Source organism: Nyctereutes procyonoides, unplaced genomic scaffold (genome assembly GCF_905146905.1).
Source record: "Nyctereutes procyonoides isolate TBG_1078 unplaced genomic scaffold, NYPRO_anot_genome, whole genome shotgun sequence".
Classification (NCBI taxonomy): Eukaryota; Metazoa; Chordata; class Mammalia; order Carnivora; family Canidae; genus Nyctereutes; species Nyctereutes procyonoides.
In genome coordinates, this window is record NW_026575052.1 from 30273982 (window position 1) to 30292327 (window position 18346).

General features: G+C 44.1%; 1 protein-coding gene across 1 annotated transcript in view; it reads left to right on the top strand.

Moving 5' to 3' along the window:
* The window catches only part of MRPS27 (mitochondrial ribosomal protein S27), an 88617-nt gene extending 72336 nt beyond the window's left edge, over nt 1-16281 (top strand). The window contains exons 6-11 of the mRNA XM_055332110.1: nt 1962-2040; nt 4822-4937; nt 7803-7905; nt 10050-10192; nt 12108-12278; nt 14839-16281. Of these exons, the coding sequence (XP_055188085.1) occupies nt 1962-2040; nt 4822-4937; nt 7803-7905; nt 10050-10192; nt 12108-12278; nt 14839-15189 (963 nt within the window). The 3' untranslated portion in view covers nt 15190-16281. The remainder of the gene's footprint in view (nt 1-1961; nt 2041-4821; nt 4938-7802; nt 7906-10049; nt 10193-12107; nt 12279-14838) is intronic.
* Nucleotides 16282-18346: the final 2065 nt, after the last annotated feature.

Here is an 18346-nt window from a genome sequence, read left to right on the forward strand (position 1 = left end):
AAATAGAGCCACAGTCTAGATCATTAGTAGTCAGATTTGATTGTGCATGAAAATCACATAGAAAACTCACTAAAATTTCAAGTTTCTGTGCCCTATCCCTTCAAGATTCTGATTCTGTAAGTCTGAGGTTTAGAAATCTGCATTTTTTTTCTCTTTTTTAAGATTTTATTCATCTATTTTAGAGAGGGAGAGAGTGAGAAGGACAGAGGAGGAGGGAGGGAGAAAGAGAATTCCAAGCAGACTCCCCACTGAGTGTGGAGCTCAACTCAGGGCTTGATCTCACAACCCTGAGATCCTTACCTGACCCGAAACCAAGAGTTGAATGTCGAACCAACTAAGCCACCCAGGAGCCCCAGAAATCTGCTTTGTTAAAAGTACAGGTAGAAAATACTGAGGCAGATGCTAAAGGGTCCACACTTTGAGAAGTCTGGATTCTCAGATATTTAGCTGCTCATGAACAGAAGCTCAGTTAGTAATATATTGTTGGCATATTTCTAAGGTCCTTAAAACCATTGTAAGAGTCAAGCAATAACAAGTGCTGGTGTGGACATGGTAAAAAGAGAATCCTTGTACACTGTTGGTTGAAATGCACATTGGTGCAGCCACTATGGAAGACAGTATGGAGATTCCTCAAGAAATTAAAAATAGAATTTCCATATGATCCAGCAATCCTACTTCTGGTATATATCCAAAGGAAATGAAAATAGGATCTCAAAGAGATATCTGCACCCCCACGTTCAGTGGAGCATTATTCACAATAGTCAACCATGGAAGCAACCCAAGTGTCCACTGATAGATGCATGGATAAAGCAAATGTGGTGTGTATGTATACAGTGGAGTATTATTCAGCCGTATAAATGACAGAGGTCGGGATGCCTGGGTGGCTCAGTCATTGAGCATCTGCCTTTGGCTCAGGGTGTGATCCTGGAGTCCCAGGATCGAGTCCCACATCAGGCTCCTTGTATGGGGCCTGCTTCTGCCTCTGCCTTTCTCTCTCTGCATCTGTCATGAATAAATTTAAAAAAAAAATTTAAAAAAAATGACAGAGATCTTGCCATTTGTGACATAAGTCAGAGAAAGACAGATACCCTATGATCTCCCTTGTTTATGGGATCAAAAAAGCCAAACCTGTAGAAACAGGGTGTAGAATGGTAGATTTCAGGAGCTGAGCGGTGGGGAAATGAGATATTGGTCAAAGGGCACAAACTTTCAGTCAAAAGATGGTTAATTCTGAGGATCTAACATAACAGCATGTTGACTATAATAAACAATAGTGTATTGGAAGTTGCTAAGATCTTATATGTTCTCATCACCACCACACACACACACACACACACACACACACAATGGTGCTTATGTGAGATGCTAGTTGTGTTAATGAACCTTATTGTGGTGATCGTAATCATTTTGCATGTATATGTGTATTAAGTCATCACGTTGTACACTTTAAACTTACATGATGTTGTTTGTCAACTATAACTCGATAAAGTTGAAGAAAAAATAAAGACCAGAAAATGCTGTATCATGTGATAATGTGCACTTCCTCATGAGAGTCCATTTTTGCATTGATTTTCATACCTTATAAAAGGAATTGGTGAATCAGTGGAGTATGAGGGCGGGGTTAGGGGGGCAGAGATTGTTGTTTTGGAGTTTTTTTGTTTTGGTTTTTTTTTTTTTTTTAGCTTTGATAAGATATTAGAATTGAGCTTTATTTTTCACATATCAGTTGTCTTATATCAGACACCCACTCACAACTTTCTTACCCTGACCAAGTTCCAATTACCAAACCTCATGAGTCACAGCTTCTGTTTCACTGTCACAGATGCTGTAAAATGATAGCCAAATATCTTAAAGCTAATGGTGGCAGGTTTTGTCATGAATAATGCATAGGCATATATTATAAACTAAGTGAAAGTGGATATTTTTCTCTTATTTTCCTTTTATTTTCATTACCATTACAGGTCCAGTATGGAATTTTTCCTGATAACTTTACATTCAATTTACTGATAGATTATTTCATAAAGAAAGAAAATTACAAAGGTAAGAAACCAAACCCAGATCCATTTATAATGGGGCCTTCAGCTTCTAAAGGGAAGCAAATACAGGCAATTTCCCTTTTTTTTTTTTTTCATAATGACCTCTCTTTATGTCACTCTTTCCATCAGAAATAGATACGTAGTTGATTTACCGTACCACTTGCCAGATAGGGAATCATATCCAGATTTTTTTCCTCCGAGTTTCTCAAGTTTATTTGTTCATGTCTCTGCAAAGGACAAAGGATTTAGTTAAGCCATAAACCTGCCTGAGCTTACATGGCTGGTTAAGATTATAATAATGCAATTTATTAGTTTGACTATTTTTAGTACCATTTGCTAACTTTGTTTAATTTAAATCATAGTTCTTATTCCATGTGAAATGGAAGACTATAAAATCAGTTGATTTCCTGGGAAAAGTAGTACCCTTGGAAAGTCCTTTTACCTCCCCAGGCTTTTGTTTCCTCATCTATAAGATAAGTAATATCTGAGATCTCTTTACCTCCGAAATTCCTTGATCCTGGGCAGTTAATTTGAAGTGACTCTTCACTTCTACTACAATAAGGGAATCTAAGGAAGATGAGGGTTGCAGCACACTGTACAGAGGAATCAGGTGGACCCCGGCCAGTGTCCGTGGGTTAGAGAATCATAGGACAGCATGTGTGTGCTCGTGGCTGTACGGACAGTGAAGAAGGAAAGAGGAGCCTTGCCATTGTGTAAAGGCACAGACCAGCTTTCCTCCTCCCCCATTTCATCCTCAGGCTTGGTGCTGAGGGCCGTGAGGGTAATTGCTACCTCAGGATTGTGGGCACTTAAGGATTTATGATAACTGTGATTCCTGCCATTGGGTTCCATCCCCTCATCCCTGTACACCAGCACCAATGGCCTTTCCCAGTGCATTCGTACTCAGTGCTTAGGCTGGGCACTGTTCACTCTTGGCCTGAGTGTGGGTACCTCTCCTTTCTCTCCTCTGGACCTCTGAGTTATCTTCTCTCTCAAAAGGCTTCCCGTTGTTGACTGCCAAAGAGTATTTGCCGTATATTATTTTTTGAAATGTCAATTATCCCTTCTTGTCTATTTCTTATTCAATTAGTTTTAAACCTACATTTTCTGAATTCAAGTGGAAGAGAATTAATTAGCTTTTCTGTTTCCAAATCTATGCTCCATAAACTTCAGATTTAATAGTATATCATTGGGGAGTTTTTAGAAGCAGCTTTCTCTCTTCATTCTCTCTTTAAAGGGCATGTTGGAAGGGTCACAGGATTCCCCCCCCCCCCAAATGCACGGTAAATATTTATTTAATATTGAGGATTTCTAAAAATAAAATTTTAATGAAGATTACTGTCATTTATGGCCAAAATTTAGAAAACATTATACTTTTTATTGTTAATAGGATAGGAAATAGCAAAGTACATAAACAAATATGGAAGAAAAGTTAATTAATTGTATAGGCCAATCTAATTTCACTTCCTAGGCTGAATGAAATGCAGAATTATAAGTAAAAGATAAAATAAGTTTGATTTATTTTTCATGTGTAATTTTGGATTCAGTAATGAGCAGTTGAAAAACCAGGGTTTTTTTTTTTTTTAAACTGGATTTTATCTTTAAATTGTGTTCTTTTAAAATATTGGTTTGTTTGGGATTGTTGTTTGTTTTAAATCTCTTCCAGGTCCTTATTTGCTACTGACTTAGTAGATGACTTGCTGATCTTTCTATCTCAGTTTCCCCATTTGCAAAAAGAATATAGAAGTTCTTGCCTGTGGTCTCATTTAGAACCATGACAACATGCACAAAGCCAGCTGGCTAGGAACAGCTGCAAGTCAGTGCTAACTCTTATATAATTATGATTATATGCAAAAATTGGTTAACACAGCAACTTAGTCAAAAACATTTGTTGTGCCTGTTTTATGTGCTGGCACCATATTTTAAACCAATATTAACATTCTCTAATTTAACAACAAATATTAAGGGAAAGAAATGGTCTGAACTTGATTTTCTTGGCTTCCATCTATGTTGTGGAATCTTAAGGGAAAATAAAAATTGCTCAAGATCTGATCTGCTATGATCAGCGCTCATGTGGTAACAAATATCTTCCATTGTATTTTATAGTCAAGGGCTTATAATTTATGAATGAGCATTTCCTTTCCATTCTTTCAAAGTCTTTTTAAGCTGAGCCTGATTATTCTTTTTATAGTCATCGGTTTTCTGTCCCTGAAAAGATACCTGGGATTTAGGATCATCTCTAGCATTTATCTTCTTTTGCCCCAACAGAAAGAAGGTTCCGGAACACAGAATGGGGCAGTCAGCCCAGTTTCTACTCTGCTTGTCCGGGGGGCCTGGAAAATATATTTGCCTCCTTTCTGTATGCCTTAGCTCTTCCAGCTGATGGACATGATGCATTAAATTTGCTTCACAATTTATGAGGCATTTTTATATGTACTATCTTGAGGGACTGCCCAATAATCTTTTGAAGTAGGTGGGACAAATGGTATCTTTTATCATCACAGGGATGATACTGGGAGAAGTTAGAACTTAAGTGGATTATTCCATTTCCTCAAGAACACTGGTCCCAAAGCACCTGACTTAGTACGTAATAGTACAACAGAAGCTAAAGACTTGGGAAAGATCTAGTTTGTGGAAGAACTAAGATCAGAGCTCACATATTTTGCTTCTTAATTCTATTTGTTTTTCTGTCGTGCCCCACTTTTTGAGTTTATAGTTAAATACAGATTTGGTGATGTTACCTGAAAGTAATTCCCTTTCATTTTTACTTTGATCTTTTTGCCAGATGCTTTATCTGTGGTTTTTGAGATCATGATGCAAGAAGCCTTTGAGGTACCTTCCACCCAGCTTCTGTCCCTCCATGTGTTATACCATTGCCTGGCCAAGAAGACAGACTGCAGTGTAAGCGGTCCCGAGAGCCTGAGAAGCGCGCGGTGACTCTTCAGCAGGGCTGAGGTGGCCATGACCCCACCATCAGCATCTGACATGGGGCTCTGTGGCCCCCAAACAGCCAGGAACGAGTGTTCCCTCTGTACATTCTAGCTACTGGTTTTTTGGCAGAGCAGAGCTGAACGTTCCTCCACATGAAAGAATCTCAAGAAAAAGTCCTTAAGCACATTTGAGACTTGAGCTAGGCCGAATGCCCCCCCCCACCCCCCGGACATTGAGAAATGGGTAACCGATTGTCAGCGACAGTTGAACCTGGTATCAAAGAAGCAGTGGGGCGGCTAACTGACCAACACCTCAGGTTTTAAATGCTGATTGTTCGGTTCGCATCAGTCTCTTCCTGAGGTCGCTCTGGTCAGTCCAGAATATCAGGTTTTGGTTTCCTCTCTTAGGTTAGTCTATTTAATCATTGTTGATTGTTATCCTAAGAATATCAACAGGAATAGCAACTAATACTTAAATAGTACATACTCTGCACCAGGCTGCATTCTTGGGGTCTTAAATTTATGAATGCATTTAATCCTCACAGTTCTATGTGGATGAGAAGCCTGGAGCACTGACTCGTTATGTAATAGCCACCCAGCTAGTAGGTGATGAAGCCGCATGGGGAGGCCAGGCAGTCTGCCCTGCAGTCTACCCTCAACTTCAAATGTAGCATCAAAAAATACTAGTTTTGGTAGGAACTGAAAAGGCCATCTAATCCAGCTCACATTCTAAAGAATTTATGGTGTGTTTAGCTTTTCTAAGAGGAGTGTCATAGCCTATGGCATACCTCACATTTATTAGTTCTTTAAATTTATATTGGGCAACTACTGCCTTCCATACATTACCAAGTACTGATTATACAATGGTAAACAGACATTCTCTGCTTCCAGCCAAAGAACAAAACAGGCATTCAGAGCAAAACAAAACAAATACGTGAATATAAAACTATAGCTATAATGAGTACTACAGAGACATCTCGTATGACAAGCATATATTTTAGGGAGTTTTTGTTTGTTTCTATTCTAAACTTAGGTTAGGAATGACTTCCTTGAGGAAATGTGTTTCTTGAGTTAGTATTTGAAAGATGAATGAGAATTAACTAGCTGAAGGGAGGAGGAACAATCCAAAAAGAGAAAATAACACATGCAAAAGCCCTGTGGCAGGAAGAATATGGTGAGCCGAAGGGCTGGAGGAAGATCAGAAGACAGCCAGTGTAAATGCAGCAGAGAGCATGATAGGAAGGGCATGGGATGAAGTGAAGTGGGAGGATGCTTTGGGTGTGAAGTGAAGGGGAGTGGGGGGCAGAGGGGAACCTTGAGGGCTCTGGCCCAGCGGCACCTGATTCTGTCCATGGTAGTACATGCAATAGAAGCTGCAGGTGTCTTACATTAACCTATAAATAGCTTTTCTTATAAGCATCAGTGGTTGTAGTATTCTCAGAGAATCAGCAGAAAAATCTGTAAGACGTTCATTTGTTTTCATCCATCTTTTTAAAAGTCCCTTCACAAGTGTCACTGTTTGGGCCGCCATCACCACCCCTACTCCATTCCTAGAGCAGCAAGGATACCACTTTTTTACCCTATTGCATTTTGATACTTTAGATCATGTTTTTCCCTAAAGAAAAGAAAAAAAATATTTGAAAGCTCCTTATTTATTATTCACCAGGTCCCTTTCCATGCAGTTGATGTGGAGGAGAGTCAAACCTTGGGGCGTTTTGCTTTTGAAAGTGAAATGCCCCGGCCCTCAAACACCGGCTCTTTCATTTATCTGGTACACACAGGTACCTGGGGAGGCCTTGTTTCTCTCCTAAGATCTTTGCTTTTTTCAAAGGTTGAGAAAACTCTTAAAGAAATTACCCTCGTACTGCACAAAGATCATTCCCAGTAAAGAGATTTCGGTGCCCATTAACACCTGGGGCGCCTCCCCTACCCGTGGCTACGACTGTGGCCTGTGGGCCTCATTCATTCTGTGCCTCCTCCTGGATCTCTGACTGCAGAGCCCAGTGCAGGACATCTGAGCTTTGTGTTCTTTACTTTCAAGCCCGAACAAGGGCCCCGGCCGAGATGGATTTGTTCGGCACCAAGATCACAGCTCTCATTGTCTGGGGAGTTGCCAAGGCTGCTGTCCTCTGAGCCCAGCGTTTACAACAACACCCCTGTCGCTGCTCTTACTACTCTGCAGCAGGCTGAGCAGTGCTTGTATTCTTGCCCCCTTTCCCCTAAGTCTCAAAAGGCTCCAATTTTACTGAAATGTAATTTTGTATCCTGGGTTGAAAGAAATGATCGCTAAGTGTTTCTGATTGTCCAATTTATTTTTAAGAGGCACAGATCTATCTAAAAGCAACCTAATAGTCTTATTTATTTTTATATTGTGAAGTAGGAGTCTTATCATCGCTGAATTGTTTAAAATTCAAAAGCTTGCCCCAGCGTGTCGTAGCAATGTGAGTGAATCTTTATTGATTGTCTCGAGGCAGTGTTGGTCCAGAGAGTACTCTTTATTCTTGTTTTGTTTTGCTTTTCTGAACTGTTATTCTTTTCTAAAAATACAGAAAATAATGAAAAGTATAAAGAAAAAATCAGAATTGCTCATAATTTTACTACCCAGAAATCCACCAACAACATACGGGGTATTTCTTTTCTGTATTATTTGTTAAATATCTTTTATTCATAAAATTAGTATTATTATATACCTATAGCTTTGTTATTTTGCTTTATTTTTTTAACTTAATGCTACATCATGTTTTTCCCCTATTTAAAAGTCATTTAAAATCAGTTTTTTGCATAAATAACATATTCTTTGCTTGGCTAGACCATGATCTGACTTATTCTCTTGCAGTGGGAAGAGGAAAGGAACTTTGGTGCATCCCTGTTACTCCCAGGCCTAAAGCAAAAGAACTCGGTGGGGCTGAGTTCCCAGTTGTATGGCTATGCACTTCTTGGTAAGCTAAGTGATCCTGATAAATCTTGTTCTTCGTGGACAGAACTGATGCATTTTTCTACTTGTAATAAACTTTTATTTCAGTATAACCATGAAATTCCAATAACAGCTTTCATTTTTAGATACAAAAATAGACCTTAATAGCCTTTCAGGTATGAGCTTATACTTTAAGAGACTGTAAAGAGGGTTCTAAAACCTGTTTACCACTGGTGAGGTGAAAACTAGTCCTCGTGGCTTTAGATCATATTTAGTGGTAATCAGTGTGAGAAAGGGATAAGGAAAGGAAAGTTCTGGCCCTCTTTTGGGAGAACCAGCCAGTAAAATCTTTCCCAGTACTAAAAAGGTCTTTCTGTTTCTTTTAGACCTAAAGTCCAGGAGGTAAGAAATTAAGAGTTAGTGTTGAACGCATATCCTTGGTATTATTTCCAGGTGAGCGAAGGGACACTCAGCACATCTAGTAGCACTTTGGGAAAGCAGAGAGATTCATTGGCACAAGGTGACTGTTCCATGCAGGGGGATGGCTCCTTTACTTTCACGCCCTGATTGCATTGCAAGTCAGGTCAGGGGGAACGAAGCCTCAGAACCTGGGTTGTGTAGAATCAGGGCAGATAACATGTATCCTAACTGTGTGTAAAATGTGCCCTGATTTACAGAAGTCTGTTAAATGCATATTATTTCACTATGGTTCCATTCTCTCTCTTGAGTAGACAGGCTGTTTCAGAAGGCACCTTCTCTTGACCATACGCTGCTTTGACTTACCTTCATTTTATGGAAATCATCAAAGTTTCCGCAGTTTTAAAATTGATCTTCACTGGCAACATGTTGGTGTGGCATTCTTAGATGCCGGTTCTGATACAGACTGATGTAGGGAGAGGAATTTCAGAGTTTATCAAATGGCTGTCAGATTAGCAAAGGATTGACGGCTCCTTTTAAACGTCATTTTCTCCTTTACACCATCTACTTTTTTGCTATTGACTTACGTGGTCTGCCCTTACCTTCAGGTGAGCACTCAGGGCTATTAGACTGTAGGTAAACTGTTGAGGGAGTTGTCAGGGCTAAGAAAAAGGACGTTGTTGCTGCTGTTTCTGCGCAGAGGCCTTGGTGCTTGGGGACTGGTAGCTGTCCCATCAAAAGCCCTTTGCTCTCACCGTGTCCTGTGCTGTGCAGCCTCACTCAGCCCCAGTGGAAGCAGCTTCCCAGAATGTGACTGCAGTCCAGCCCCAAGCATCTTAAAAGGCTAAAATTAGCCGTCACCTGATAAGCTTTGTCTATTTATGTCCTACTACAGCCTTCCCAAATCCTCCTTCCCAGAAAAGATAAGTGAAGGTGGCTTTAAGACCTGGCAGCTCAAGGTGACTTTGGCCATTAGTGCAGAGAGGGCTTCTGTTCCACAGAAACACAGAGACAGCCCCCCACCCCACACGAGGACCCTGTGTCTAGAGTCCACATCTTAAGCTCCAGTTGTGATGGTTTGAGGCACCAAGAAACACATTCATGTCCCAGGATCCAAAAAAGATGATGAAGACTTTATGATTTAAGTACTGATGAAGTTCAAATAAAGGAAGAAAGAACAAAATGAGGTGGTTGGTTTTTTGTTTTTTTTTTTCCATAAGAATAGTTGATGGGAGGTGTTTTGGAGCATTTTGAAAAATGTCAAACATTTGCTGGCAGGGAAAGTTGTCATATGTTGACAAGATATTCACTGTAGGAGAGTTGTGGGATTTCTTTTTCTGAGGAAGATTTTGTTCTTGAAGCAAAAATAGTATTTCAGTTGTTTGACTCGTTTTATAAGAGTAGTTCCACTTAAAGAGACAGCTATATCAATCTCTCTAATAAATTCCCTTCCGCCCTGTGATTCATACATCCTCATGATAATTTCTTCCAGCCCAAATCAAAAAGAAGAAAAGCAGATCCATACAATTTTATATTAAAAATGGATTCAGTGAATTTCAGCGTATTTTTCATCGTCTGTCTGAAATGGCACCAAGGCGCTGGATGGGCTGAGGCTCTTGGTACAAATTGGAGATGCTTCTTCTCCATTTCTAGAGTGGCCAGGTGCACATTCACTTTTGCTTTCGAGTCTTCAGCCTCAGACATGGTGGGAAGCCATAGCTGAGGCTTCTTCATTATTCTTTTTGGCCACAGGGAAGGTGGAGTTGCAGCGAGGGCTGCGGGCTGTGTACCATAACATGCCCCTGCTGTGGCAACCCGGCTACCTTGACAGAGCCCTTCAAGTGATGGAGAAGGTGGCCTCGTCCCCGGAGGATGGAAAGCTATGTGCAGAAGCGGTACGTCCCTCGGCCCTAATCCAGTGAGCTTTAGCAGTCTCCTGTTCCTTGTAAGCCAGCCTGTGAATTTGTTTGCATGGTCTTCCCCTCCCCCGACTTCCTTTACTTCTGTAGAATCATGTACTTACCTGGTTGAAAGGAATGAAAAACCGTGCAGATTCTCAGTGTTACTGACAACAAGTATTAGAGGACAAGATTACTGTTGATCCTATAGCTCACTGTTTGGGAGGAGCACTATTCCTCTTCCCCCAAATTTAAACTGAGTTCAGTAAAATACTGCCCACTCCACTGCCCCTTCCCCTGGTAAAATCTGAGTGGTACCTCAAAAAGAAGTTAATGTTTCATTTTTAATTTTTGGCATTTCTGTACCCTTGTAGTCCCGGGAGACTCCATGGCAATTATGTTCACCCATAAAAGCCTTCAAGAAACGAATCTAGGGACTAGAGATGGCACAGTCTTGTTTTGCTTCCATCACACCATTCTGTGGTGGTGAAATGGGGATCAGATGTTCCTTTCAGAGTTCTGAGGGGTTCACTTTGCACTAGGCAGCTATCTTCGCACCAGCCCCCATATGCGTCTCTCAATCACCTGGGACTCTGGAGCCTAGGAAGCCACTGGACTCAGCTCAGCTCAGGCTTGAGGATGCATCCTTACGCCCCACAGGCAGCCAATGTCTGCTCCTGTCCAAGCAGCTGTCACGGGAGGGGACCTGGCTGGACGTTGTTTGTTGCATTACCAGGGTGTTAAAGTTAACTTTGAGCTCATTCTTGGTTTTGCCTTGACGCCAGTCACTAGGACTCACTCCTTGGCTTCATTCTAGGCGTGAGATGCATCCGTCTGGTACCTGTATTGACCAGATACTAATGTCTAATGGATTAACATGTTCTTTGGCAGACACTGGTAACAGAACGTACACATTCCTAGACATGGATTCATACTTAGCCCTGCTGTAGTCAATTCTAGTGGTCAGAAACACAATATTACATAGAAATCCTGTGCCAGGGAAATACTCCTTCCAATCTGAGCCAGATTTGCATACTTTGTGATCTGTCTTAATAGGAATGTGATTCCCAATGTCAGCAAGATTGGAATATATGTTGGATTTGGGTATCAGGTATTAAAGGGCCTTAGTGTTTTCTGGATTGTTGTTCTAATGCGACATGGTCTGAATTAATCAGTGTCCAGGCAGGTGTTCGTGCTGGCCTTGAGGTTGTAGAACCTCTGGGGATTAGGCCCACATTGGTCGAGGGAAGGTGTGCCCCAAAGTGGATGTGGTGGGGGAGAGAGGCTGAAACAAAAAGAAACCTTCTGTTTTATAATTTCCTTACCTTACAAGTTTACAGAAATCACCTTCTTAGAGTGAATTCCACGTATGCCTGTCAAGTCCCTATCAGCGACTTGTGTGGGTTGTGTGGCTCCCTAAGTTACAGACGCCCCATGAGCTACACTCTTTCTGTGAAGGAAGCTTGCTGGGTTCAGAGGCTCTCCCGCACATTCAGAATGGTTCTCTGTTGGTTGTGCTCTGCGGTGGTTTTTCTCCTCCCAGTTGCAAACCGGTTGAGGAAGAACGCTGACGTGGAAGAGGGGATTCTTTGAGTCCCCATGGAACTTAATGTTTGGATCCCTCCCTGGCTGACTAAAGGTGAAATCCGATGCCCCTCTGCTGATTCATACACAGATGATTCTGAGCTTGCTTATTCGTGCCACAGTTTTGGGCTAGGTTGTCCCTGCCATCGGACGGGGTATTCCTGATGTAAAATCATAGCCACATCTCTTTCTGATAACTTTCTAAGAGCAAGAGTTCACAGGTTTGCAGACTCCAGGTGTCCCTTCCCTTCCCTTGCCCAGCCTCTCTTCGCGGTGTGTTTTCAGGGCCACGGGGTGTTTAGTCCCTGCCCCTCTTTCTGCTCCACAGCTGGCTGTGCTGGACAGAACGCTGACGGCTCTGACTGCCCCGGCCCCGCAGTCTTCAGAGGAACAGCCCCGAGAAGGGGAAGACGGCCAGGGCTCAGGAGACCTGCTAGAGCAGCTGGACATAGAGGAGACGGAACAGTCCAAGCTTCCCCGGTACCTGGAACAGTTTAAGGTGCGTCGTAGCAGAACAGAGCCCCTCTCGGTTCTGGGCATCAAACGTGCTTCTCTGCCTTGCTGACAGGCAGTCCTCCCGTGCATCCCTGTCACACAAAGGCATGAAACACTGACATCGCAAATGAGGCTTCAAACAGGAAGCCGTCTTAAAAGAAACAAATGGAATTTTTATGTTCCTTTTTGTGCTTGAGCTAATGGGTCCCAGTTTTGTTCACTGGGGCAGCATGTTATTATGCAGTCATCCCTGACGCGCCTGATGGCTGGGCACTAGCCTGCCGCCCTGGAGCAGTCACCCAACTCCAGCTCCAGGTGGAAAGGATCTGGTCATTTGTCCATAGTGCACCAATGCGCTTCATGACCCAGAAACCCAAGTGGAAATTAGAGAGCCAGATCTGAGTATGTTGGAGATGAGATGCAGGCATTACCTCAGGCTTGGCTTTGTGTTGTGCACTCGGGCCCTCAGAATATTTTTTTGAACTGCATGGAAGATGTAAACGAGTTTCCACTGTTTCTTTTTCAAACAGCCAGGAGCGCTCAAGCTGCCTTTGGTAGCTTTCAACTACATGCCCCAAAATACTCTGTGATCCACGTCAGGGAAGAAGGGCTGTGTTTGCAGGTTAACCCCTTGGGCCCTTCCTTGCTTTGCTTCTCGTCTATTAAGTGCAAAGAGAAAAATGTGCTGCCTAAAGAATTTTTTTAAATAATATATTTATTTTTTATTGGTGTTCAATTTGCCAACATACAGAATAACACCCAGTGCTCATCCCGTCAAGTGCCCCCCTCAGTGCCCGTCGCCCATTCACCCCCACCCCCCGCCCTCCTCCCCTTCCACCACCCCTAGTTCATTTCCCAGAGTTAGAAGACCTTCCCAACCATGCCAGCTGTCCACGTGTGTCATTTTGGGGCAGAGACGTGTCATTTTGTGTGACCACCACAGAGATCTATTCAGCAATGCTCTGGAACAAACTACGGGACAGCTCTGTCCCCATGTTATGAGGACTCTTCTGTACTTGGAGCAGTAATTCTGTAAAGTCTTCATTCAAGGTCCCTCTTTTAGAATTTGAAAACTGAGAAAGAAAGGTTAATCGGTATTAGGTACACAGAGAATTGGCGGCTAATAACTTATGGACCTATCTGTGTACCTCTTAACTTTGCAGTGTAGGAAAGGCTAAAAAACAAAACGTGCTGCCACAACGCTCCTAAAAATGATTGCCTCTTCCTCTTACTTCTTACATATTTAATCACGGAGACTAGAAACCCATGATGCATTAAATTCTCAGTCCTCATTCTTCTATACATGCATTTTTTTTGAGAATCAAAAAAAAAAAAAAGAGAGACAAATATTTGTTAGCTCCCGGCTGAGTATTAGGCACCAGTGCATGACATTTGTCTTTACTGTAGCTCTGCGTGGCGGACACTGCTTTTCCTATGTTACATGACACCAGGCTGAGAGGAACTGGCCCATAAGTGACTGCTTCGGGATTTGAACCAGAAGTTCACGGACTCAGATTTGAGTCCTTCTCTGCTGTCCCAAGCTTTCTCCTTGGCCCCAAACCACGGGGAAAGTGACATCAGAAAGAAATAATTCTCACTGTACATTTCTTTTTCTTCCCGTTGCCTGAATTTTCATAGTCTCAGGTAATTTGTTTGGGGGTCCGGTCCCTTTTTACAGGACTGACCCATCACACTGGGCTGTAGCCACCCCTTGACGCGTGGATCCTGCCCACCTCCCGCCTCCTGTGGGAGCAGGCCTCGTCACCTGTGCCCCTGACTTCATTTGGTTATGGAACATGGGAATGTGTGGCATAGGCTACAGCTGGAGCCTTAAGTGGCTCTCTCCTGATGGTCTACATCTTGAAGCACTTAAGGGGATTAGTGTTTTTAGTCCTTTACTTCTCCAGGAATACAATACCCACCAAACTAAGATGCCATTTCAGATGGAGCCGTAAGCAGTCAGTTTGTAAAGGCTGACCTGCAATGGAGCACAGCAGGTGGGGGCTTGTAATAGTGCGAGCACTCATGGGAACTGTTTAGCATGCCATTAGTAAAAAAATTCTTGAAACGATTTCCATCTGTTGAAAGGAACCCTGGTTAGGCAAACATTTATCTCTATTATTCTGCAGGAAAAAAGATAGGGACGGCCTTGCTGCCATTTATCAGCAGCCTCTGCCATTTTGTGTGCACCTTAGAGCTCTTTGCCCTGGGACTTTGCTGCTTGGTTTGGTGCAAGTCGGGGGAAATGTGGATTTGTTATACTTGTGCTTTCTTTGTGGTTTAAAACAAGAAAGTACATGGAGCATCACGGCATATGGAGTTCCATTTACTGTTTGTGAGTGAAGGGAGAGAAATCACATGTGGTGCATCTTTGCAAAATTGCTGAACTGAACAAAAAGGGGGGGGCAAACACAGTGTCTAGATGACAGATTCCCAATATAATGCCTTTTCCTGCAAGCAGAATGTGTAGAGATTTTACAAGTGACTGCATCTCTTTTCCTCTTTGTCTTCTCCTACCTGCACCCTCCTCCCCACCCCACCCCCCTCTCCTCTTGTTCCTGCAGGACTTGCAGTCTAAGCTTGAGGCCCTGGGCAGAGTTGAGTCAGAGAGCCTTTTGGCTCTGACCACCCGGCTAATCCAGGAGCAGCTCCCCACCTGTGAAGCCGAGGACATGGCCACCTATGAGCAGAAGCTGCAGCAGTGGCATCTGGAGCGGGTGCACTTGATTCAGAGGGAGCAGGAGCAGAGGGAGAGGGCAAAGCGGGAACATGAGGCCCGGAGAGCAGCAAAGGCAGCTGCCTCACAGGCCCACGGGGCCCCAGCGCCCACCACCAGAGCCTCTCTAGAGCCCCGTCCTGGCATTCCCAGGGACCATGCAGCAGCCTCGGCCCCCTCTGCCTGCCTGTCCTCCTAAAGCAGGCCGTTTGTGGTATCAGAGCCACAGTGTTTAACGTCCTAAGGCAGCATGACTTCCCATGAGATGCTGAGAAAGGCTGCAGAACTGTGAGTGGCCAGTGGTCAGACTGAAGCCCCAGCTAAACACCTTAGATGCGGTGCATCCAAGGTGTATGGTGGGGTCAGGGATCGACGTTTAACACGGAAGGTCCCTGATCCGAGGGCACCCGGGAGGCTCAGCGGTGGAGTGTCTGCCTGTGGCTCAGGGCGTGACCCTCGGGTTCCGAGATTGAGTCCCGCATCGGGCTCCCTGCAGGGGCCTGCTTCTCCCTCTGCCTGTGTCTCTGCCTCTCTCTGTGTATCTCTCATGAATAAATAAATAAAATCTTCAAAAACGAAAGAAAGTTCCTGATCCATAGCAGTGGTGGAGGGAAGGGCCATGGTTCAACAACCTGGTGTCGAGCACAGGCTTCTGAATAGTCTCTCTCCCCCCAGGGGCAACTGTGTGTCCAGAGGCCTCGTCCCCCCAGCATCCTCCCCGCCTGAGCTGGGGGTGCGATGCCCACACATCTCACCTTTTCCCTCCCCCGTGTCTCCTCCCTGCGGACGTGAAGTTGGAAGAAATTGAGGACAAGAGTGAACACAGCACCACGAACCTACTGGCTTTCAAATTTCGGGCACCGCCACTGACCTGTTTAGAATGGAAGGCCTTTTGAGGAGGAAGCTAGCTCTAGCCCTGAAGCCCCCTTGGCTTGGCTTCTCCATCTTGTTGGGGTAACTTCTTTCCAAAGCATTCTCAGCTTCCCCAAGGAGGTAAAGGCTTGCCTCTTGTGTCCACACGTGCACACATGTACAACCTGTCAACACCCATTTCGGTTGGAGAAGTCGTAGAAAACTAGAAGCAGGCTGGGGCTTGTGTGCATGGGAGATGTGGGTGATTGTGCAACTGCAACCGTTGGGAGGTGGAAATTCCTTCCTGAAGTTTCTCTGTGAAAGGGGTCAGGGACGGCTCTTGCTTGCTGTGTAATTTTGCCTTTATGTACTGTGTCATGCTGCTACCCGAGCTTGTGCTCTTTGATCAGGAACCGGTAGAAATAAATGTTCTGGGATTCCTCTGCTGTGTTCTTTGTCTCAGGGAAGGGAGGGAAGGAGGAAGTCACACCTCGGTCTGGTTAGTGGGATCCTGAGCAACTCCTTTCTAACTTCCCTCGTCTCTCAGACTTGGGCACTCCCCACCACCACTGCAGCCACTAACCTTCACCAAGGACTGTGTGTGTGCCAACAACTCAAGCCACCCTGTGAGGGCGGTGGAAGTAACGCATCCTTGAATAAGGAAACAAACCGGGTGGCCCGAGGTGAGGCGCCCATGGCACACGCGGGGCCTTGTGGCTGAGCACGCCATGCCTGCTGCAGGTACAAGGTCAAGACCGCAAGCCAGCGGTGACATTCGATGTATGGGGGCAGGGATTTCTCAGCCACTCCCTTACTAATTCCAGAGGCAGGCTCAGGGTAGATCAGAAGGCCCGTTTAGCTCAGCGTCCCTGATGGTCCTGGCAGGAAGTGGCATGTTGACCTTTAGCTCACAACCTGTTTACTCTTGTTTCCTCCCCATCCGCCCTTGCCATGCTTGATCTCCAGTTTTTCTCAGAGTGGGGAGCATGGACACCCCTCAACCCCCAGCCACAGCAAGATACCTGAGGCTCCTCCTCTCGGGACTGTGTTGCCCTGGCGTCAACTTTGCATCTCGTTTCCACACCTTCTAGCCGGCTGCCCAGATCAGGTACATGTGTGGGATCTTTATTGCGCTCAACTTGCCATGGAGTCACGGGCCCTGAAAATTAGTTTATTAAAGTCGGTTTTTTCATTATTAATGAATTAGCATCAAGTGAATAGAGGCCAGAGATGCCACTATACATCCCATAGTGCACAAGGCAGCTCCCATGACAAGGAAGTGTCTGGCCCAAAATGTCAGGAGCGCCAGCCAAGGTCAGGAACCATGGCCGAGGGTCTGTGAGCAGGGCTTCCTCCGGCATGTTTGCGGCGATGCAGGTGGAACTCAAGAATGTGTGTGCAAATGGCTCATTTGTGAATGGCATTTCTGTGGCTAGAAAAATAACATTTAATTATTTTAATATCTAGTCTATTTAATGAAATAATGGTAACTTTTTATCTAAGTCAATGAGTATAAAATAATGCAGTAATACAGGGTGGGCCATTACTCTTCCTCAACAAGGTTCTGGATAAAAGGGTCAACGGTGATTGCATCCAGTGATATGTAACTGGGATCGGAAGCTGCCTTGATGGGAGCTGCACCGCTGCACCTAGTAACCTCGCTGGGCATGCATGGTGAGGAAGGGATGAAGCTTGAACCGGGCTCAGAAAATGTGGCATGGTTCTATTTTCGTTAAATGGTTAGTAGTAATCTTCAGAGCTGAACTTTTCGAACTCTGACGATAATTTTTTTTAAACCTTATGTTAGAGAATGGGGTAAGAGGAGTGCTTTTCAATGTCATTGTGACAGGGAAATTGCCTTTTATTCTAAATTACCACTTCTTCACTTGAGAGTAACCTTTCCTTTTCCCCGTCGAGTTGGCCTTTTTGCTGACGGTGCATGCTGCCTTGATGTCGTTCCCCATCTGGTTAACAGGAAGGTCCAAAAAGGCTGGTAGCCATGGCCCTGAGGGGGTGGCAGTTACCACTGGGATCTTTGTGTAAAACAGTTACGCTCAGGCTGTGTGGTTTTTTTGTTTTTTTTTTTTTTTTTTTAGGCTGTGTGTTTATTATGTATGAATGTTAGGGATTCCTGATCCAAGCTAGATGTGTTCGGAAGACAAAGTTTACTCTTAAAAGAAGCATCTGAAAATTAATTCCACTGCAGGCCTTAACGCTAGATCAAGGACTACATGGAAGACTTAGAAAGGATTTCCAAGAAGTACAGTATATTCTCTGATGTGCCAAATGGTAGGAGAGCTTCACTTGCCTTTTTGGTTTTTACAGTACTTCATGTCTGCAGAGTTCAAAGTTCTAAACCTTAAAACCCCCTCTCTGGTTAATATGCTGACATAGTAAGGGGAATCAAACCCATTACAAACCTCCTGCAGTGACAATGTGCTGGGACCCGGCGGGCATCCATGGTTCCCAGGCGCTGGCTCATCACTGTACCCATCTTGATTACA